Raw genomic sequence first — 24,342 nt, 5'->3', positions numbered from 1 at the left:
GCAGGGCTGGTTTGGGGAAAGTGCTCACTGCCCTTGGGGGTATTTGGGGTGGGGAAGGCAGTGTTGGTTTGGAACCCAGGGCAGGTTCTTCAAGAGTCCAGAGCTGAACTGTGTTGTTCACTCCACCAGCTGGGCCTGTTGGACAGAGTTCCCAGTAGGGAATGATGGCAGGGGGAGGATGATTAATATAATATAAATGCCAATGTCCTAGTTAATTTCTACAAAGACTCATGAGGGCTTTAAGTGCAGTATCTCATTAAATTTTCTCAAAACCCATTGAGGTGTTACCCCCATTTTACACATGAGGCAAAAGTGGGTCCCACTCTCCCTCTTTTCAAAGATTTTTGAATTCAACTTACTCTTTTAACATAAATTACCAGCTTTATTTTTGAAAGTATGAATATTTGATATTTTACAGGAGAAACTCTTACAAATATCAGTTAGGGAAATGTAAAATCATCTGCGGAGTTCCCATTATGGCTCAGCAGTAACAAACCCGACTAGGATCCATGAGGATGTGGGTTCGATCCCTGGCCTTGTTCAGTGGGTAAAGTATCTGGCACTGTTGCGGTATAGGTTGCAGATCCCAAGTTGCCGTGGCTGTGGTGTAGGCTGGCAGCTGCAGCTCTGATTGGACCCCTGGCCTGGGAACTTCCACATGCCGCAAGTGCGGCCCTAGAAAGCAAAAAGCAAACAGACAAAAAAACATCCATTACATTTCCATGGTGTCATTTTGGAGATATTTTTCTGACTATAAATTAATATATATTTATTGTAGAAAATTTAGGAAACAGAAAGCACGAAGTAAAGCTTAAATTATTTCGCCCAGAGATAACTAATATTAAAAAATTTGTATATGTTCCCTTTTAGTATTTTTCTATGCTATTTTTGCTTTTTAAAAAATTTTATTGGAATACAGTTGACTTACAAAGTTGTGTTAACTTCAGGTGTACAGCAAAATTCATCAGTTATACATGTTTTCTATGCTATTTTACTCCAAAGTTGGGCTCATATTATCTGTGCAATTTTGTAAGCTTCTTATTGCACATAAACCTTTATATCAAAGGCATTTTATAATGTCATTAAATATTCTTCAAAATCATTATGTAAATAGCTCTGTGGTGTTCCAGTATATGAATTTTTTATAAAATGACATAACCAGCTTCCCTTTCTGAACTTTAGGGTATTTATATTTTTCTTCTTTATTCTGTTAGAAATATTGCTGCTATCAGCATTCTCATACAAAAGCCAGAGCAAACCTCTCTGATAATTCATTCAGTATTCATCTATAGACATGGATTTATTCCATTAAAAGGAATTAAAGAATTGTAATGCATATTCCAAATGGCTCTCTGGAAGAGTTGGACCAATTTAGCTTTTCTTTCGCAATCTGAGCATCCATTTCTTCCAGGGCATGATTTTCAGACAAGTCTCTATTGTTCACCTGTTCTTCCCTGAGCCCGGAAAGCCAGTTTTGGGACTCCAGTGAAGGTATCAGCCTCCTGGGGCATTTACATCTTTCCCCAAGTGCTTGAGAGAGTACCACTGAGAGGATGATTAGCTGTGCTCACTCTGAAGTCAGGAAAGGAAGCCACAAGCAAACATGGTTCACCTTTTGTTCAGAAGAATTTCCTGACTGGAACTACCAGGGACCAGAATAGTTTAGGAAAGTTGTAACCTTTGTTTACTGAAGTTTCGTTTTTTTTTTCTGCTTTTTTTTTTGCTTTTTTTTTTTTTTTAGGACCGCACCTGCGGCATATGAAAGTTCCCAGGCTAGAGGTCTAATCAGAGCTGTAGCTGCCAGCCTACACCACAGCCACAGCAATGCAGGATCCTTAACCTACTGAGCAAGACCAGGGATCAAACCCGCATCCTCATGGATGCTGGTGAGACTCGTTTCCACTCAGCCATGACCGGAATTTTTAAAGACAAGAGCACCTTTGTCTGGGGAGGCCTATGCATGGCTCTGGGCATAGCTTGGATGACCTTTTCAGAATCCTTATATCTCTGGCCAATGCAAGAAAACTGCTTTATAGTCATGTTTTGCTTTATTTTAATGCTTAAACAAATTAAATTCTGATGAATCCTATATCCCTGTGAGAAGAGAAATCCAAGCTTATTGCAGCCATGGCTCATAGGGAGCATTTAATTGCAAGTTAATAACTTTTAACCAAACAGCTAGTGTTTTATGGAAGAAGGGGTTGGAAAGATTTAGAAACTCGCCACCAGGAAATAACCGGTTAGAGAAAGGGCACATCAAGACTCCCTGCCTATGACACGAGTCTATAATATGAATTTGGCAGAGGAGGAGACAGGAGGAAAAAAGGAGAGAAACTGAAAAGATGAGCTAGGCTTTTTTTTTAGAATAAGTAGCAGCCAAATAGCTATTCTGCTAAGGACAGAACAAAACTAAGAAAAAAACACCTGTAAAGAAATCTATAGAGACAGAAATCGGCCTGGTGGTTGCCAAAGGCTGGGTGGGGTGGGGTGGGGAGGAGTAACTGGGTAGAAGGTTTCCTTTTGCGGTGATAAAAATTCTTTGGAATGAGATCGTTGTACAACATTGTGAATGTGCTAAATGCCACTGAATTAGTCAATTTTAAAATGGTCAATTTTGCTATGTGAATTTCACTTCCATTTTTTTAAATTTTTTTGTCCTTTTTTTTGGCATTTCCATTTTTTTTAAAGGGTGCATTTTTTTTTTTTTGTCTTTTTGCCATTTCTTGGGCCCCCTCCCACGGCATATGGAGGTTCCCAGGCTAAGGGTCTAATAGGAGCTGTAGCCTCTGGCCTATGCCAGAGCCACAGTAATGCAAGATCGGATCTGTGTCTGCAACCTACACCACAGCTCATGGCAACACTGGATCTTTAACCCACTGAGCAAGGCCAGAGATGGAACCCGCAACCTCATCGTTCCCAGTTGGATTCGTTAACCACTGAGCCACAACAGGAACTCCTTAAAGGATGCATTTCTTAAAAAATTTTTTAAAACTACCTGCAAAGGAGGTCTTGCTTTTCATCCCAGCATGTATATGCAGAAGCAGTGACCAGAAAAGAGAAGACAGAACATTGTAAATCAACTGTAATAAAAAAAATTTAGGGAGTTCCTATTGTGGCTCTGCGGTCACAAATCTGAGTAGTATCCATGAGGATGTGGGTTCAATCCCTGGCCCCACTTAGTGGGTTAAGAATCCAGTGTTGGAGTTCCCGTCGTGGCGCAGTGGTTAATGAATCTGACTAGGAACCATGAGGTTGTGGGTTCGATCCCTGCCCTTGCTCAGTGGGTTAATGATCCGGCGTTGCCGTGAGCTGTGGTGTAGGTTGCAGACGTGGCTCGGATCCCGCGTTGCTGTGGCTCTGGCGTAGGCCGGTGGCTACAGCTCCAATTCAACCCCTGGCCTGGGAACCTCCATATGCTGCGGGAGCGGCCCAAGAAATAGCAAAAAGACCAAAAAAAAAAAAAAAAAGAAAGAAAGAATCCAGTGTTGCCGAGAGCTGAAGTGTTGGCTGGCAGCTACAGCTCTGATTCAACTCCTAGGCTGGCAACTTCTATATGCCTCAAGTGAGGCCCTAAGAAATATTTTAAAAAATTAAAAAGTTAAAAAAAAAAAAAAAGAGGAAACAAGAGTTCTTGCTGTGGCACAGTAGGTTAATGATCCAGCATTGTCTCTGTGGAGGTACTGATTCGATCCTTGGCCTGGCACAGTGGGTTAAGGATCCAGTGTTGCCCCAGCTGTGGTGTAGGTTACAGCTGCAGCTTTGATTCAGTCCCTGGCCTAGGAACTTCCATGTGCCGAGAGTGCAGCCAAAAAAGAACAAAAGAGAGAGAGAGAACAAAATAAAACAAAAACACTAGCCCCAAGCATGTAGAATGTTAACTTAAATCAGAAGGAAACCACACAGATCATACTTAAAGCGGTCCTTTTTATAGGGACCTCGGGTGTGGCTCCTAGGGAGGCCCAGCTTCACCCTCTGCCCTGCCTCCACTTTTCAGAGAAGGATACAATGCCTGGAGAGACACGTCCAAGCCCACCGAAATCCTCACCAAGCTCTGCAAAGACAACAAGCTGGATGGACCTTATTTTCGCCCTGGGAAAATACAGATAGGAAACCAGGTCTTTTCTGGAAAAACCGTCTTCACCGAGGAGGACACGGGTAACTCCCCACAATGCATCCCAATTGCGTGGCTCTCCTTTTGAAAAGTCTGCTTCCGGTGGTATTGGTGCCTGGAGACACCAATGTTCTCTAATGTAAAACACGGAAAAAGAAGGAGGAGGATGAGAATCACTCATAATCCCCAAATTCAGAGCTATATGGTGCATGCCGGTATATTTCTTTACATTTTGTGTGTGTGTGTGTGCACTGTCACATTTTTTTACATAATTTTAAATGTACCATGTCTATGATTTTGCCTTTTCTATTTCCAATGACTATGACAATTCTCCTTTGCTCTTTGAAGTGATCCTTGCTGGTATTCCATTTTATGGTTGTGACATTTATTTCCATATGTCCCTTTTGTATACAACGCTACCAGGAACCTCCTCATACATATTTTTACATATTTCTGATGTCGCTACAGTAGACCTCATATAAGTAGAATTGCTGTGGCAGAAGACAGATGATTCCTTAAAATGAAAATTGCATAAAATAAATAATTGGACACAACCCAAATTATGCCCATATGTGTTATACCAACTGCTCTCCTATTTCACCACCAAGAAATAGATTTTTCTAGATGAGCAATGTAGGACTTACCAGGAAGATCCCAGAGAGGCTTCCATAAATTTAGCATGAGAAAAAAAATCTTTAATGATACAGAACAATTCTTATACTGTCACTCCTGTCTTTTGGTTACTTAAAAAATTACCTATATATGGTTCAGTGGTTCTGTTGCAAAGAGCCCAATTAAGGATATGCTACAGGGTGTTCTGACACTGTGTTGATCCCATCACTTTGATGCCCAGATTTCTTTTTCCCTCATTGCTCTGGCCGCAAGACCCTCTTAGAGGTTCATGCATGCCAAGTTATTGATGTTTAGTGTATTAATGGTATGGATGAATTTCTGTGAGAACAATACTTTTCCACAATACACCCTTATTAAGCCAACTTGGTCCCTTGGTCTGTATTCCACATTTCATGATTAAACAATTTATTTGCCCACCAAAATTCTGAAAAGATGTTCAGCAAGACCAGTTCTTACTGATTAAACTTTATGACAACATTTAATTCACTGACTACTTATTTGTCCCTATCAACTTTTTTTTTTCTTTTTAGGGCTGGATGTGTGGCGTATGAAAGTTCAAAGGCTAGGGGTCAAATAGGAGCTGCAGCTCATGGCAACACTGAATTCTTAACCCACTGAGCAGGGCCAAGGATCAAACCCACATCCTCATGGATACAAGTTGGGTTCATTACTGCTGAATGATACAGACAGGAACGCCTGTCCCTATCAGCTTTTACCGATTGTAACTATTGCTATTAGATTTTCTTGCTAGCCCCCAAACCTTTTTTTTGTTTTGTTTTGTCTTTTTAGGGCTGCACCTGCACCATATGGAGATTCCCAGGCTTGGGGTCTAATTAGAGATATAGCTGCCAGCCTACACCACAGCCACAGCAACGCGGGATCTGAGCCGAGTCTGCAACCTATACCACAGCTCATGGCAATGCTGGATCCTTAACCCACTGAGCAAGGCCAGGGATCGAACCCACAACCTCATGGTTCCTAGTCAGAGTCATTAACCACTGAGCCACAACAGGAACTCCCCCCACCTCACCCCTTTTTAAAAAAATTAAACCAGGTTCAATTTTCTTATGTTGAATTTGGCCATTCTAAACTTTGTCAAGAAAATTTTATTCTTTCAACAATTTTTGTCTTATTTTACAAGTATCATTTCTACCGGTATTTTTTTGTTGGTGAATTACCTTTTTGGTAAAATGGTAAGTCTTCTTGTCAACCTTCTCATTTCTCCCTCTCTTAACTTTCAGTCTCTTTCCTCTTCCTACCACAACTACACCCACCTCCTTCCATTCTCTGCCCTTTGTCTTCTTTGGCGTCTTCTCTCTCCCTATCCCTCGGTTTATTGAAACACTTTAAGGGAGTGTTTGAAATGCATCACCTGTCACCGTCCCATTGCCTGAACACGTATCAGACTGACAAGTCTCTTTATTTTTCTCTCTTCCACGCAGAGGAGACGGTGGAGTCTTATGAGCACTTGGCCCTCAGGGTGTTACACTCTTGGGAGGATATCCCGGAGGTTGGGTGTAGGCTGGTTCCTGAGCACATAGAAACTCGGCCGCTGTACCACAAGGATAAGCCGGGAATGGAGCAGGTAGAGATGGGGACAGTTGTGGTCCCGAGAGGAGTGCTTGTTCTCAAGAAATGGGAAGTTAATCTGGTGTGCTTTCTAGTAATGGTTCTCGGCCAGGGACAGCGTTGCCACCCCTGCCCTGGACAGTCAGCCATGCCTGAAATATTTGGGGTTATCTCGAGATGTGCTACCGGCATCTGATGAGCAGAGGCCAGAGCTGCTGCTGCTACACACCCTACTCTGTGCTGGACAGCACCCCCCCCCAAATCACTCAGCCCCAAACGTCAGTAACATTGAGGTTGAGAAACTCTGCCTTGAAGTCAGGGTTGGATTTACTGCCTTTTCCTTTCGATGATTTAACATACTCTTGGGAAGAATCCTGACATTTGAGAAACTTCAAAAACTCATCTGATATGTCCAAGACCTTGTCCAAAGTCTATCAGTAACCAAACAGCCCACTAGTTTTCCCAGAGGAGCAGTGGCTGGAGGCTTACCTTGAAGAACTGGCAAGAACAACCTGTGTAGAAAAAAATCACTGGAGATCTGGGTTATGAGTGAAAGGAAGAGAAAACAAACTTTACAAAGAGACTTTTATGTCCTAGGTCCTATATAGAAATTATCTCACCTAATTAGGATGGCCATAGATTTATTTATCCAAAGTATGACCATGCTGAGAGTGAAAGAGGGAACTACTAATAATTAAGCTGAGCCTCAGTGATTATATCTCAAATGAATACACTGTATAGGAACACTGTATAGGAACACTGGTGGAAGAATATCTATTCTAATAAACTCTCCCCTGAGTCAACACTAGAAAGAGATAACCCTAAAGAAACAAACTTGGGAGTTCCCCCATTGTGGCACAGTGGTTAACGAATCCGACTAGGAACCATAGGGTTGCCGGTTCGATCCCTGGCCTTGCTTAGTGAGTTGGGGATCCGGCGTTGCTGTGAGCTGTGGTGTGGTTCACAGACATGGCTCAGATCCCGTGTTGCTGGGGCTCTGGCGTAGGCTGGCGGCTACAGCTCCGATTGGACCCCTAGCCTGGGAACCTCCATATGCCGCGGGAGCAGCCCAAGAAATGGCAAAAAGACAAAAAAAAAAAAAAAGAAAAAGAAAAAGAAAAAAAGAAAGAAAGAAACTTGATTTTTATAAAAATTATTAAGCTGATACAAGGGACCTGTGCCAGGACTTTCCTAGACAAACAGGAATGTGTGGGTCACCTTACCTTTATTTTTTAATACAGTCTCATGATGAAGTTCTTATGATCTTTGAAGAAGTCAAGGCTCAGAGAGTTTACCTTGCTCAAAGTTACTCAGCTGGGCTGGGATTTAACTCAGGCAGTTTGAGTCCCTAGTTCTGTCCCAGCTCTGACTCCCTGTGTAATCTGGGCAGAAAACACAAGCTTGACTGCAGTGAGGCAGGAACCCCACACTGCTCTCCCAGCAGAGCTGGAATAGAAGCCTAGTGATAGCATATGTGGGGCATGTCTTGAAAGGATAAATTTTATCAGATGTAGAAGCCTATGATTATTTCCGGAGATTTACTACCAGGTGTTTGAAACTTTTTGGTTCCTGGTATCCTTCATTTTGCCTGTCAGATGTGGCTTCTTGGTTAAAAGTGAATGTTAATGTTTCTTTGGAGACCTAAGAATATAATCCTGCACTGAGCTGAGTTTTCTCTTCCCAAATGCTAACTCTTTGCTTACATTGTCCCTTCCCCTAAAAATCTTCTTGTTTCTTTCTTAGCCAGAGCCCCTCCTTTACCCAAATCCTACAAATCGTTTCTAATGTTGGAAACCCCCCTTACTTCATATAAAATCTCCCTGACGCTCCCAGCCCTTGCTGGCCACCTTCTGGCCTGGGCTGCCAGGACTTAGGGGGCATCAAGCAGAGCTGGACGTGGAATCCACTGGACCTTGTCCCCACCTGGGCTCTCAAATTCCTTGCAATAGAGTAAATTTTGCTGTATGGAGTCCAAAGCAGTAGAAGGAAAGCCCCATTCTGCCACTAATCAGCCACCAGACTTTAGATAATTTCTTTGACTTCTCTGAACCTTGGTATCTTTATGTGCAACACAGAAATATGATGGAGATAATGGAAATTAAGATACATTGGAAACAATGGAGCATGATGTTTCTGGCAGATGGTATTATCTTTTTAATCCTTAGGGGTTGATAGGAAAAGCAGGGTTTCTAGAGTCGGCAGACAGGAGTTGAATCCAGGCTTTGCTGTCTTCGCAGATAGGGGCGAGACATTTTCTTATCTGCCAAGTGGGACTAATAACACCTACTTAGTGGGGATTTTGGAAGGATTAATGAGATAATGCTTTTCAAGTGCACAGCACTGCATCTACCACACAGGTTTGCTTATTCTTCCCCTCCTCTTGATATAGGCTCTAATTTTAATTAATTTATCGATTGATTAATATAATAATTAATAATGTAATACTTAATGTAATAATTAAGTAATAATTAATGTAATTTCTATCTTTGTCAACAACTATTCTAAACATGAATAATATCCATATATTATATTATATGTACCTAATATCCATTTCCAGTGAAGGAATCTGTTAAAACTGCAAATGATCAGTGTCTAGGTGGTAACCAACCCTCCTAAAAAATAAAAAAAGCTAAAGAATGTCTTATTTTTGTTTCCCAGATGACATGCATCTTTATGAAAAGAAACAGAAGTAAACACTACATTAATTAAACTTTCAAATACACAAAATAAGAAGGCTTTAAACATGCCAGTAAGGCAAGAGAAAGAATATAAGGGATTTTGATGAAAATATCAAACCACTAAAGTGAGAAATAATAAAACTAGGCATTGATGCTTATAAGTTTACACAGCCAGAGAGAATGCCACAATTTAAATAAATTACTGCCTCAGGGACTTTCCTGATGTTAGGATCTGTGTTTTTGACTGGCTAGTATCCATCCAGTGGCAGAATTCCCTGAATAGGATGGAGTCATTTACACATTTCCAAAGTCAGACTCCCTCCCTAATATCCTTCTTCTCTTCTTAACAAGGGCCGCCTGCAGATGTGGGTAGACATGTTCCCCAAAGACATGCCTCAGCCTGGACCTCCTGTTGACATTTCACCAAGGAAACCCAAAGGGTAAGTAAGCCGCAGCCCCCTCTTCAAGGAAGGAGACCACGTGCAGATCATGCCCCCTGATCTGGTGTTTGATACATTACATGGATCAACTGATGTCCAATAATCATGCCTCACTTGCCTCCTGGCCAATTGCAGCGGGGGCTGAGTGGTGGTGATTGAAATGCTGGCTCCTGTTTTCTGGCAGGAGCCACTGAGTTTCAACATTTGGGAAAATGTTGGTTAGTGGAAGGAGGATCTGCTCAGAGAAATTCATGTTCTTGGTGATTCCAGCTGGGATACTTGGTTTTGATGGAGAGAAGACCTTAAGTATAGGTATTTTGGTAAATACCAACTATTACTGGTAAATGAAGGAAGCTTATAGACTCTAAGCAGTACCAGAATCACACAGACACCAGTAGACTCAACTTTGATGGTCTTCGCTCTAAGTCTGCCTTCCTTATCCCAGGTATGAACTGAGAGTCATCATCTGGAACACGGAAGATGTCATTTTAGAGGATGAGAATATTTTCACGGGACAAAAATCAAGCGATATTTATGTTAAAGGGTAAGATCATCAACCAGCTCCAGCTCCCCCTTCCTTCCCATCCTCCCCTCTTTAAGCCCAACCAAACCTATGCTTGAGGAAGATACTCCACCCACATCCCACAGGAGTCCCTCTTACTTTGTCAGATAAGGTCACTTTCTTGGTCAAATATTTGCCTTATTTGGTCATTTTACTAAGAATAATTATCTCCTGGAATTTTTTTTTTTTGCTTTTTAGGGCCACACCTGCAGCATTGATCCCAGGCTAGGGGTCAAATTGGAGCTGCAGCTGCCAGCCTATGCCACAGCCACAGTCATGCAGGATCCAAGCCGTGTCTGTGACCTACACCACAGCTCACGGCAACGCCAGATCCCAGACCCACTGAGTGAGGCCAGGGATCAAACCCACATCCTCACGGGTCCTATTTGGGTTCGTTTCTGCTGAGCCACAATGGGAATTCCCTCATGAAATATTTTTGTGAGTCAACCTTATTGTATAGACATCTTTCCATTAAATGTTGGATGCCTAAACTTTTGGAATGACATTCAAAATACCTTTACACCAGAAGGAAGTAGAGATGCGATGCTATTGATGACAGATTAAGTGCTGAGAAGATGAAAAGCCTAATACAAAAGCTAAAATGTATACCTTGCCATTTGCTAGTTTTACTGATTAAAAAAAATACCAATGTAGGACTCAGGAAACTAAGTTTGGTGTCTCTCTCTTAGCTCTTGGCTATGACAGAAATGCTTTTGTAGTTTTCCTTTCAGGGAGGGAAATGTCAGGGAGGGAGATGTCAGAAGCAAATGTGATTGCATCTCAGAAGCAGGAAACTCATCTCAGCCTCATCTTAGTATCTCTTTGCCTTCCCCCAGCAAGAAACCTGCTTGTTCATTAATATTCCCATTTCTAGTACGCCACTGGGTCTTGTTCATTTTACCTCCCAAATAGCTGGAGCACTCATTTCTTCATCCTTTCCTCTCTCATTTCTTGCTCGGGCCACTGAAATACCAACGCTCTCTGAATCCATCTCTCCTTATTTAGTCCTGCTTCCAATAAGCTGTTCTCTATGTTGAAACATGAGTTATCGTTTCAAAACACAATCTGATTCCATCGGTCCTGTATGTAAAACCTTTTAGTGACATCCTGTTTTCTCTGGACAAAGATCCAAATCCATCACGTGTCCTAAAATATCACATATGACTAGTGGCTGCCTATCCAGATTCATCTCATGATCAATACTCCCCCTTGCCCTCTGCTCTCCAGTCACACTGACCTTCTTTCCCCTCTTAGAATGTGTCCTCACCTCTTCTTCCATAGGGCCTTTGCTTATCCCTCACTGGTGCCTTCTGCCACCCCACCCATTTCCCTCCATCCTCCTCCCTCCATGAAGGCGAGGACCAGCTCTGTTTGCTCCCCATCACTCCCCTGTCACCTAGCTCACTCCTTGTGTCCTCATAGATACCACACGTGTATTGGTTGATGGCGAACCATCTTTAGCTAAATAATGACACTCTAACCCCAAGTGGTATCACTCCTCTGGGAAGAGAAGGGTCCATACTCTCCCCTGCCCTGGGGTAGATCAGGATTGAGGGAGGGATGTTTGTTTTCAGAAAGCAAGTGGGAGATGTAGAGAGCAGATTCGAGATTGCTCGGGCAGCATGGGTGGGGAAGGTGTAGGATGGCCTGGGAGTTGGGGGTTAATAGATGCAAACTATTACATTTAGAATGGATAAAGTAACAAGGTCCTACTGTATAGCACAGAGAACTAAGTCTGATCTCTTGTGCTAGAACACGATTGAAGATAATATGAGAAAAAGAATGTATGTATGTGTACATATGACTGGGCCACTTTGCTGTTCAATGAAAATCAGCAAATCCATTATACTTTAAAAAAAGAAAGCAGGAGTTCCCGCCGTGGCTCAGTGGTTAACAAATCTGACTAGGAACCACCAGGTTGTGGGTTCAATCCCTGGCCTTGCTCAGTGGGTTAAGGATCTGGCATTGCCGTGAGCTGTGGTGTAGGTTGCAGACATGGCTCAGATCCCGAATTGCTGTGGCTGTGGCGTAGGCCGATGGCTACATCTCCGGTTCGACCCCTAGACTGGGAACCTCCATATGCTGCAGGAGCAGCCCAAGAAATGGCAAAAAGGCAAAAGAAAGAAAGAAAGAAAGTCGGAGTTCCCGTCATGGCACAGTAGAAACGAATCCAACTGGGAACCATGAGGTTGTAGGTTTGATCCCTGGGCTCTCTCAGTGAGTTAAGGATCTGGCGTTGCCGTGGGCTGTGGTGTAGGTTGCAGACGCAGCTTGGATCTGGTGTTGCTGTGGCTCAGGCGTAGGCCGGCGGCTACAGCTCTGATTGGACCCCTAGCCTGGGAACCTCCATATGCCATGCGTGTGGCCCCCAAAAGACAAAAAGACAAAAAATACAAGAAAGCAAGCAAGTGATTTGGCATTATCAATTAGTTTGAATTAAATTATCTATTATCTCAAGAATTAATTTCCCGTGGATAAAGTACTAGGGAAAATGTATCTATTGTAGCTTACTTTATACTGGGGATGGAGGAGAAAGGCCAGGTAGTACTAAAAGGAAATAACAGATCATTTGGAGTCCACAAATCACTGTGCATATATTATCTCGTATAATTCCTCAGAATTTCTATGAACTGGATATTGTCATGGCTCCCATGACAAAAGCGCAGAGAGGTTTGATAGCTTATCTATGTAAGGTAGCAATGTCAGGTTATGGAGTGAATGCAGAAATGGCACCCTTATAAAGAAGGCTCGCAGGGTGGAAGAAATTCAGATTACACTTTCATTTCACACTTCCTGAATACTCCCTTTATTGCATGGGGCTTCAGATCTACCCATGAACAACTGAAAACAATTCCCAGCCTGACTTAGAATGAGAGTCTTGTTTGGGTTTCCCATCCTTTGATCCCTACAGATTCAGGAGAAGCTTCCCTCCGAGTCGAATTATATCATAATTTTAAAACCTTGGATCTGCAACCACAATGAAACAAGTTAAATCAGTCTGGATGATACGGATGCCTGACTCATGGGCGCTGAGTGTCTAATTCTCTTTCTGTCTTTCTTCAGGTGGCTAAAGGGTTTGGAGGACGACAAGCAGGAGACCGACGTGCATTACAACTCCCTGACCGGAGAGGGAAACTTCAACTGGCGCTTTCTGTTTCCGTTTCAGTATCTCCCAGCAGAGAAGCAAATGGTCATTACCAAGAGGGAGAACATCTTTTCCTTAGAGAAGATGGAGTGTAAGACACCAGCCGTGTTGGTGCTCCAGGTTTGGGATTTTGAAAGGCTGTCCTCAGATGATTTTCTGGGTAAGCAGGCGGCTTCATCCTGCTCCTATTAATGTGGAGGGTTCTGCCCCAGCTTTTGGAGAGCTTGATCTAAGTCTACAGGGATAACGATTTCAATGTTATTGAATAAGTTTGATAGGAGTTCCCGTCGTGGCTCAGTGGTTAACAAATCCAACTAGGAACCATGAGGTTGTGGGTTCGATCCCTGGCCTCGCTCAGTGGGTTAAGGATCCAGGATTGTTGGGAGCTGTGGTGTAGGTCACAGATGTGGCTCCGATCCCAAGTTGCTGTGGCTCTGGTATAGGCCGGCGGCTACAGCTCTGATTAGACCCCTAGCCTGGAACCTCCATATGCCGCGGGTGCGGCCCTAAAAAGACAAAAAAAAAAAAAAAGAAGAAGAAGAAGTTTGATAGCAAAATATTGAAACATTCCAAATAGCCATTAATAGGGGATTGACTCACTAAGTTGTGGTGCAGCCCTCTGGTGGAAGACACATATTCAGACAGACTTAAAATGATTTTTGCTCCAGCACTAGAAAGCTGTTAAAAAAAAATTTTTTTTTTTGGCTTTTTAGGGCTGTACGCATGGCATATGGGAGGTTCCAGGGCTAGGGATCGAATTGGAGCTACAACTGCCGGCCTATGCCACAGCCACAGCCACAGCAACTCGGGATACGAGCCACATCTGCAACCTACACCACAGCTTACGGCAACGCTGGATCCCCGACCCACTGAGTGAGGCCAGGGGTTGAACCTGCAACCTGATGGTGACTAGCCGAATTCCCACCACGGTGGAAACTCTTTTTATTGGAAGCTGTTAAATTTTGAACTGACTACTGGTCTGCTCTGTATCTCAGTTTTCCTTAGTAAAATGAGGAGAAGAGTGTGACATACCTTGGAGGGCATTAGGAGCTGTAAATGTGATAATGTAATTGAAAAACTAAGGACAGTGCTTCATACATAGTAAGCCCTCAAAGTTATAACCCTGCAGCCATTAAAATATTAGAATATTTAGGAGTTCCCTGTGGTGCAGCAAGTTAAGGATCTGGTGTTGTCACTGCATCAGCTCCGGTTGTTGCTATGGTGCAGGTTCAGTCTCTGGCCCAGGAACTTCCACATGCCACAGGCATGGCCAAAAAGAAAATTTTTAAAAATATTAGAATACTGAATGAGTTGGATAGTTGTGCAGGGTGCAATAAGTGAAAGTAAGAATAAAGAAAAAAATCTTGGAGTTTGAACTGTGGTGCAGTGGGTTAAGGATCCCACTGCAGTGGCTTGAGTCACTGTGGAGGTGTGAGTTCGACCCCTGGCACAGTGGGTTAAAGGATCCCATGTGGCTGTAGCTGTGGCGTAGTTTGCAGATGTGGCTTGGATTCAATCCCTGGCCCAGGAACTTCCATATGCCCCAAGTGCAGCCATAAAATTAAAAACAAAAATCTCCTTTAGGTAAAAAATATGTTTATTTGTATTGGAAAAAAAGTCAGAGACAGCCAAAGAGAGACTGGCATAAGGATATGAACTAGTAAATAGAGCAGAGGTCCACCTGGGGGGTAGGATTACGGCAAAGTTTTCTGTTATTTTTTTGCTCATGTTCATGCTCTAAATATTCATGGTTAACAATACTTTTTTGGAGTTCCCGTCGTGGCGCAGTGGTTAACGAATCCGACTAGGAACCATGAGGTTGCGGGTTCGGTCCCTGCCCTTGCTCAGTGGGTTAACGATCCGGCGTTGCCGTGAGCTGTGGTGTAGGTTGCAGACGAGGCTCGGATCCCGCGTTGCTGTGGCTCTGGCGTAGGCCGGTGGCTACAGCTCCGATTCGACCCCTAGCCTGGGAACCTCCATATGCCGCGGGAGCGGCCCAAGAAATAGCAACAACAACAACAAAAAAGACAAAAGACAAAAAAAAACAATACTTTTTAAACAGGGAAAGGTTATTAAAGAGAGAGATATAACTCTCATGGCATTATCTTACTCTGCTTAATATTCACTCGTTGAAAATACACTGTTGGGAGTTCCCGTTGTGATGCAGTGGAAACGAATCTGACTAGTATCCATGAGGATGTAGGTTCAATCCCTGGCCTTGCTCAGTGGGTTAAGAATCCGGCATTGCCGTGAGCTGTGGTGTAGTTCGAAGATGCGGCTCAGATCCCATGTTGCTGTGGCTGGCAGCTGTAGCTCCATTCCGACCCCTAGCCTGGGAACTTCCATATGCAACTGGAGCCGGTGCAGCCCTAAAAAGTTTAAAAAATTTAAAAAATGAGAGAAAGAAAGAAAATACATTGCTGAAAACTAGTGAACCCAACGAAAAAGAAGCAGACTCGAGATACAGAAAACAAAGGAGTGGTTACTGGTGGGGAGAGGGAATTGGGGAAGGGCCATCTAGGGGTGCGGGGGTGAAATACAATACTGGGTATAAGACAGGCTCAAGCAGGTCTTATACCACATGGGGAATACAGCTAGTATTTTGTAATAACTGTAAATAGAAAGTAACCTTTAAAAACTGTATAAAATGTTTTAAAAGTTTTAAGAAAAAATACATTGTTGAGAGTCCGCTAAGGTACTGGAGGGCAGCTGCCGAGACAGTAAGATTTAGACCCAGCCTGGAGAAGTTCAATGGACTCAGAGAGGGAGGTGTGGTAGGGAGGAGGTCCTTACAGGCTGATCTGGGCCAAGGCAGGGAAGAGCTCAAGGGATAGGCATGTAATCCAGACCCACAGTCAGGGAGCAGAGAAGAGGCCCAGCAGATGACACCAGAAACTGAGGCTTGAAAGTGACACATGGGATTGGAACAACATTGTACATAAATTATATTTTAATTTAAAAAGATGTATGAAAGAAAGAAGAAAAGAAAAAAAAGAAAGTGACATATAGTGGCTTCGCCCTTGTCCTTTATCTGCTGCCACATTATTCATGCTTTAAAGGCACCAAACACATCTTGGTCCTGTGTGTGCCCCCAAATCCCTAACACATGCTGTTGATCCCACGGGGTCCCGATTGAATGACTGGTGAGTGGATGGATGAATGGGGGTGGGGCAGGGAGTGACTGAGGCTGGTGACAATTTTTCAAGCCCTGTTAGAACAGTTAAGGGCCTCTCTTCACAGGCTCCCTGGAAATGAACCTCAACAGTTTTCCCCGGGCGGCTAAGTCTGCCAAAGCCTGCGATCTCACCAAGTTTGAAAATGCAAGCGAGGAGAACAAGATTTCCATATTCCAGCAAAAGCGTGTGCGGGGCTGGTGGCCTTTCTCTAAAAGCAAAGAACTCACGGTATGTGACAGCTATAGGGGATGGGGCAGGGGTGGGGCAGGAAGAGGACCTCATGTTCTTTATTTTTTTTAATATGGTTTATTTATTTTTATTTTTCATTAAAGTATAGTTGATTGACAGTGTTGTGTCAATTTCAGCTGTACAGCAAAGTGACCCAGTCATACACTCGTGTTCTTGAAGTGAGTCATCTTGTAAATCTCAAGTCGAGTGCCTTGAAATGACATAGAGCCCTTTAGGGCAACGGTTCTGAGAAGTGAGAATTTTGAAAAATGTATCAATGCATTAAGCCTTCCATATTTCAGCATATTTGATTTAATAGCTGTCGATGGCAGGATGGGTTTCTATCCTCTTGGCTTGAATGTCTGCCCCTGGCAGTAATTTTTTTCAACATTTCTTGAAATTATACACAAGGTCCTTACTAATGTGCAATTTTAATGCCACTGCTTCATCCCTTCACCCTCAGATGAGACTCAATTTAAAAAGTGATCTGTCTTTGAACCACTCCCTCGAGAGGATGCTCGAGCTGAGACGAGAGCCATTTACCCCTCTCCCTGCCTTGCCAGCTTGGTCCCTCCCATATGGCACATGCTGCAGGAATTCAGACCTTTCACAAAGGGTGGGAAGAAAGTTTCTCCTGCTCTTTCTTTCAGCCCCTCATTCCTCCTTTGTAAGGGAGAGTGGCAGACTCTAGTGATCAGTGAGGCTGAGAAAAGGAACGGGGACTGCAGAGGTGGCCTCTTTTCTCTGCTGTCCTCCTTTGAGGCAGGTGCGTCCTCTCTGCTGCTCCTAGTGCCCAGTGGCAAAGGCGAACCCAGGTCAGGACCATAGCAGGTCTGGATAGAGACCCATTTCTCTGGCTGGCTGGCTAGGGGATCAGTGGGTGCAGGACAGGGATTCCCTTCGAACCTAACTGGGTAAATGGCAGCTGCTGGCTTGCCTCCATGGTGTCTAGTTTTCGTGTGTTTTCTAGGAGGTTTTCTCTTCCCACCACTCTCAATTCAACCCCCTCTCGGTGAGATTAGATCAAGAGAACGAGGTGCCAGGCAAGCCCACTCTCCTTACTCCTCCCAAGTTCATAATTAAGGCTTACTACACGGCAGCCTATATACTCCATTCCAGACTTCATCTTAACCATTGAGCCTCCCTTAATAGATTTCAACCAGTGAAGTGATTGATGAATGGATGAGTTTAGATATGAAGTAAGCATGGTCTCTACTCTCAACCATCTCAGAGTCCAGGGAGAGGCAAGATGCATCAACAATCCAGTCCCCATGAAACAAAATGTAAATGACACGGGGAAGGATGAGAGGAGGGGAAGATTAATTCTCTCTGAGGATGCTGAGGGGCCAAGCAGGGCAGAGCATGAATTTTTCAAGGACAAAGGATGATAAAGGCATTTTCTAGATGAAGCAAAGGATGCACGGCTACTCCCAGTAGAGGAACTATGATGAGCGTGATGAGCCTGGAGTGGCTAACTGCCCACTGGTCAGAGGTGTCGGAATGTAATAGGAATCAGGAAATGAGAGTTGCCAAGTTCTGAATTCGAATTCTTATTCTTTGATATAATTCCTTCTCCTACCCAATAAATGGCAGTGATTATGTATAAATGACATAATGGCAGGTATCTATTACATTTTTATAGCCCTTCAGCATTTGCAAAATATATTCAGACCCCTCCTGTTATTTCATTCGATCCTAATAGACTCTTTTCCGTGTCATTTATTTATTTCTTCATTGCCTTCAACAAATATTTATTGAGCATGTATTAAATGATAGGCCCTGAGACAAAATATGAGGCATACAGACATAGTCTCTGCCAGCATGGGGCTTAGAGTCCAGTGTCAAAGAGAGACACACACGGAAGATAGAAGGACACACGTAAGTGCACAGTCACCGAGAAACCAAATTCTTAAAACAAGGGCTGGGAAGTGCTACAGCAAAGCCTATCCAAGGCAGATATTTCCATCCATATGGTAGCTGGAAGCCTTTCTGCAGCTTTGCAGTTGAGACCTAAAGAAGGAAAAGTCGAGAGCCATCTGTAGAAAAATGGGAAGGAGGGCATTGGTCACCAAGTAAAGACCGCAGGCAAAGGTCCTGGGGTGAGAATGAGTTCAGGGTGTAGGAGAAACTAAAATACACACACACACACACACACACACACACCCCTCTCCCACAACTGGATGATGTTGGGGAAGTGGAGGGGAAATGAGAGCTATGTCCTAATAGGAGAGGAGACAGGAAGATTTTAATGATGGGGGCTCAGAGGATGCAGAGAAGTTGCTTTGAGACACAGTGGTGAGCCGACGAAGCAGTATTTTGGTTGTGACCGTCTGTTTTCTCCGAGCACATTAAGGATTTCGCAGGGGCTAAGACCGAGGAATGGAGAAGCAGCCAGCCTGGGTCTGAGTCCTGTTCTCTCCTGACTAGTTGTGTGACATGACACAAGTTACGCTGGGCCTCAGCTTCCACATCTACAAAATGGGGGTTGATAATATGTACATATCCCATGGGGTTTTTAGCAAATAAATGAATGAATGTACAGTAACTCTGGAAGAAACAAGACTACCCAGGAGAGGACAAGTGGAGGCTATTTATTTAGAGCTCACTATAGCGAAGGAGTCAGCCCCTATCACTTGTGTTTGCCTGTGTCTGGGAACGGGGAAGCTTTAGAGTGAAAAGAAGGGAAGGCTTCAGGTTTGTTCTGACTGGTGGTTGTTGGCCTGAGAAAGCTGGGGGCAGAGTAGCAAGGAGTGGGGCAGCCTATGTGACCGGTCAAGGGACAGTATTTGGAAAGGGGATAAAAACTAGAGAATTGGCCCCAAAGGGCACCTTTGAGCTAGACACCCACGGAAACTGAGAGAGGGGGTGTCATCCCCCTCGATCATTATATTTCCTTTTTCTTTTTAAAAAATGAAAGTATAATTGATTTACAATCGTGTGCCAATTTCCGCTGTAAAATTTTTTTCATTAAAAAGTTTTAAAGTATAGTTGATTTACAATGCTGTGCCAATTTCTGCTATAAATTTTTTTTAATTAAAAAAATTTTTTAGGAGTTCCCGTCATGGCTCAATTGTTAACGAATCCGACTAGGAACCATGAGGTTGCGGGTTCGATCCCTGGCCTCGCTCAGTGGGTTAGGGATCCAGGATTGTTGGGAGCTGTGGTGTAGGCTGGTGGCTACAGCTCCAATTTGACCCATAGCCTGGGAACCTCCACATGCTGCAAGTGTAGCCCTAAAAATAAAAAATAAAATAAACAAGTAAAAAAAAATTTTTTTTTTTGGCTATAGCGTGCGGTGGCTTGAAGTGAGATCTCGGTTCCCAGGCCAGGGATTGAACCTGGGCCGCAGTGGTGAAAGCGCTGAGTCCTAAGCGCTAGACCACCAGGGAACTCAATGTTTATATTTCAAAGAGACGACTCCCAGGTTCTTGAGAAAGGCTTTCCTAGGTACTAAAGACAAAAGGCCTACCTAGTATTCAAAAGAATTTACATATCGTTCAAAGAGAAAAGAAAGGGCTTACAATGACAAGTTCTCTAAAATAAATGCTCCAAGGAAAAGGGGAGGGACATTGCTAAGCTTATTTTCTACAGGGAGAAATGAGCCTCTTATTTTTAATGCGTTTTTGTCCTTACACATCCTAAAGGGAAAACGAGAATTGACTTCATCCTCACTCGCTCTGGCAGCTCTTGGTTGAAGCCTGGCCCTGAAAGTCTTGCTGGTTTGGCCTGCAGTAGCAGTTTAATCCAGCTGCCCCACATCCTCTTTTGCCCCAAGTAACCAGTAACCACACTGAGGAAGCTAAAACATTGATAGCCTGGTAGAAAGTTGAATGAGCCCAGAACACTCTGCCTCGGGGTTGGCACGTCCCCTCTCCAAGTATAAGTCTTGTTGACCTAAAACAAATAGGCATCCAGTTATCATTCTGGCAAAAAAGTGAGTTTATTTGGGTTCAACAAAGAATTGCAACTTGAGGTCTGCCATCCCAGCTAGCCACATGCAAATCCCCAGCAAAAACAGAGAGGAGAAGCTTTTATAGAGGGGAAGGGAAGTTGGGAGCACGATAGTAAACTGACTTTTCCCTGGCTGGGGGGTGACTGTCTCTCATTGGCTGGGCTCTTGCCGGAAGAGAAGATCTTTCTTCCTCCTCTTGGGCTCCGCTGCAGCGTAGGGCGTGAGCGCTCCCCCTTCCGGCCTCTCGACTCTATTTTAATTGAGGTTTCTGTTTATTAATCTTGGCACTTTCTATGCCTGTAAAATGCATAGTTTGGACTGGGTGCCTTCCAGGTGTGTTTCCAGAAAACACATGCTCTAATTCCAGCTCTGCGTGAACTACCCTCCTGTTCCTTGGAGCCAGCACTCAGAACGTCGTTGCCCTCTTATTCCAATTACTAGCAGTCAACGGGGCTTTGTTTATAGATACCACCACCTGCCAGGCTTATTTTTTAAAGCTGCCTAGCCGTACACCCAAGCAGCATCATTTAGGGCATTTGGATCCCACAGCTCCTGGCGTGGAAGATGGATAGTGAGTGAAAAACAGCTCCAAGTGGATTTGCATACAAATGGGTGCCCTTTGGAGAAGGAAAGGGAATATGAACTGAACATGTTCATGAAACATATTGCACGATGCCTTTAATATGCATCATCCTGCTAAAAGCAACCTTCAAAGAAATCACTCCTTTAGGAGACGAAGAGCAGGAAGTTTCTTTTACAGGTTAGTCTTGCAAAGTCTACAACTAGGTAGCCCAGGTGAGTCCCAAGAGCATAAAAACTACAATTTAAAAGGTCTTGGGAGTTCCTGTCGCGGCTCAGTGGTTAACGAATCCGACTAGGAACCATGAGGTTGTGGGTTCGATCCCTGGCCTTGCTCAGTGGGTTAAGGATCCAGTGTTGCCGTGGGTCTGGCGTAGGCTGGGCGGCCACAGCTCCAATTGGACCCCTAGCCTGGGAACCTCCATATACCACAGGAGCAGCCCAAGAAATGGCAAAAAAGACAAAAATAAATAAATAAATACATAAAAGGAGGTTTTGTCGTTCCCATCGCGGCTCAGCGGAAACGAATCTGACTAGTATCCATGAGGATGCAGGTTCAATCCCTGGCCTGCTCAGTGGGTTGAGGATCTGGCGTTGCCGTGACCTGTGGTGTAGGTGGCAGACGAGGTTTGGATCCCGCATGGCTGTGGCTGCAGCTATAGGCAGGTGGCTACAGCTCCTATTTCACCCCTAGCTTTAGAACCTCCATATGCTGCAGGTGCGGCCTTAAACAAACAAACAAATAAAGGAGGTGTCTTTGCCTCCAGTTTAGTGTGAAAAACAATTGTACACATTTAACTATGGCTACTCGCTCCTATGCCAACAGCTAGAGGTACAACAATCAGTAGGACACATTCCTGCCATCTGGAAGTTCACAGCTTAGCTGAGGAGGCTGGTAGACAGACAAATCATCTGAATAGTACATGGCAAGTTCAGGTTCTCCAGGAGCAGAGGGAGAGGTATTTCCATGTGAAGGTCATTTCTAAGACAAATTACATAATATGCACTTATAGGAAATTTGAAAGACACAAAAAATGTAGGAAGGAGGAAAGAGTGCCCCTATGCACGTTGCCCAAAGAAAACTATTGTTAATGTTTTGGTAAATACCAATACGTATAGATTTTGGTTAATTTTACATAGTAATGATCATTTATGTTAAAAATAGGGTATTGTTCGTTTTGCTTTACTCTTTGTTATAATGAGCATTCCCCTTACTTTTTATTGTGAATATTATAATGAACCCTTTGTATTCTCAGAATAGAAACATGTTTTTCTTCCACATATACTCATTAAAAAAATTTAAGCATGCAGAAAATTTGAAAGAATATGACAGTGATCAGCCATATTCCCACCACCTAGATTCAACATTTTTTTTTATGGCTTCACTTGCTGCATATGGAAGTTCCCAGACTAGGGGTTGAATTGGAGCTGCAGCTGCCGGCCTAGGCCACAGCCACAGCAAGGCTGGATCCGAGCTGCAGCTGTGACCTAAGCTGCAGCTTGTGGCAATGCCAGATTCTTAGCCACTGAGCAAAGCCAGGGATCGAAGCCACATCCTCATGGCTACTAGTCAGGTACTTAACCCGCTGAGCCACAACAGTTCCTAACATTTGTTGATATTTTGCTACATTTATTTTGTCTATATATGTAGATATGTAAATACAGTACACACACACACACACACACACACACTGGCTGAACCATTTAACAGTGAGTTGTAGACATTCTGACACTTTACCCCTCAACACTTCAATATACCTCTCCTGAGAATATGGACATCCTCCTACAAAATCATGATTCCACCATCACATATAAGTTAATAATGATTTCCCAATTTAATTTGATATCTGTATCATATTCATCTACGCAAAATATATTTTATAGCTACTTTTTTTGTTGCTGTTACCAAGATTCAGTTGTAGTCGATGTGTTGCTTTTACTCACTATATATTTTTGGTCTATTTTATTTTTGAATAGTTCCCTCACCATTTTCATCTATCTATTTATCTATTTCTGTCACCTATCTAACTATATCATTCTTTTTCATTTATTTAGCATTCATGTGTTAAGAAGAGCTTTCTCTCATCAAATGGAAATATAGTTGCCACTTATTCCCTAAGAGTATATATAGGATAAATACTTAATTTTCTACATTAAATACCAAGTTTTTAAATCAAGTATTAGTGTAAAAGTTACCTCTAATGGAGGGAAATGAGGATTTTTTGCTTTATTTTCCTTTGTACCATCATGGTTTCATGAATTTAGAAATATTTTTTCTAATCCTGTTCACTGAAAGGGCCTAGAGGTACAATCACTCAGTAGCAAAAAAAAAGACCCCAGTACCTGGAGTATGATTTCTAAATACCAGTTCCTACTAAAATAAACCAGGCATCTTTGGAGAAATGGCAGATTCCAGTTCTGGGGCAAGATGAGTCTAGGACCTCTCATAGTGACAAATAGCTCAGTTTGAGCATCCCAAAGAATAATGACTATGCATTGTGCATTAAAGCTTTTTCTGAATTATGAATTATTTCCTTAATTTAGCTACCCAGAAATGGAATTCTCAGGTCCAGAGTGTGATTATATATGGTGATGCACACACACTCAAACATACATGTGTATGTGGGCATGTACATATGTGTGTACGTGTATGTGTGTGTATTCTTCTTCCTACCAGATTTTACCAGCTCACAGTCCCACCATTACTGTATGAGAATGTCTCATCTCATACGAGTGAGACCTGTGGGGTTTTTGCTTTTTAGGGCCACACCCGCGGCATAGGGAGGTTCCCAGGCTAGGGGTCCAATCGGAGCTACAGCTGCTGGCCTACGCCACAGCCACAGCCACACGGGATCCGAGCCGTCACATCTGCGACCTACACCACAGCTCACAGCAATGCCAGATCCCTGACCCACTAATCAAGGCCAAGGATCGAAGCCGCATCCTCATGGATACAGGTCGATTCAGTTCTGCTGTGCCACAACGGGAACTCAGAGACCTGTGTTTTAATAAGCAATACTTACTGCTGAAGAAGGCAGGTCCAACCTGATCCCAGTCACTTCTCAGCCTCCCCCAGCACCCACCCTCCAGGCTCAGTGAAGTTCGAACCCATAAGCAATGGATGTGATACAACAAATTCCGTCTTTTCAAGACCTTTCTTTATCAGTTTCTGCCATCTGTAGATGTCATTAGGCTACAGATAGTCTCTCTAGTTGTCCCTTTTTTCTAGCTCTAAATTAAAATTATATTCGGAGGAGATGATTAGCTTA

General features: G+C 43.4%; 1 protein-coding gene across 1 annotated transcript in view; it reads left to right on the top strand.

Moving 5' to 3' along the window:
• Positions 1-24,342, top strand: part of FER1L6 (fer-1 like family member 6) — a 145,717-nt gene that overhangs the window by 113,155 nt on the left and 8,220 nt on the right. Inside the window, exons 33-38 of the mRNA XM_047783301.1 lie at positions 3,995-4,155; positions 6,187-6,329; positions 9,343-9,431; positions 9,877-9,975; positions 13,057-13,298; positions 16,379-16,542. Coding sequence (XP_047639257.1) covers positions 3,995-4,155; positions 6,187-6,329; positions 9,343-9,431; positions 9,877-9,975; positions 13,057-13,298; positions 16,379-16,542 — 898 coding nt within the window. The remainder of the gene's footprint in view (positions 1-3,994; positions 4,156-6,186; positions 6,330-9,342; positions 9,432-9,876; positions 9,976-13,056; positions 13,299-16,378; positions 16,543-24,342) is intronic.

Source organism: Phacochoerus africanus, chromosome 6 (genome assembly GCF_016906955.1).
Source record: "Phacochoerus africanus isolate WHEZ1 chromosome 6, ROS_Pafr_v1, whole genome shotgun sequence".
Classification (NCBI taxonomy): Eukaryota; Metazoa; Chordata; class Mammalia; order Artiodactyla; family Suidae; genus Phacochoerus; species Phacochoerus africanus.
This window is presented reverse-complemented; position numbering and strand designations above follow the sequence as displayed.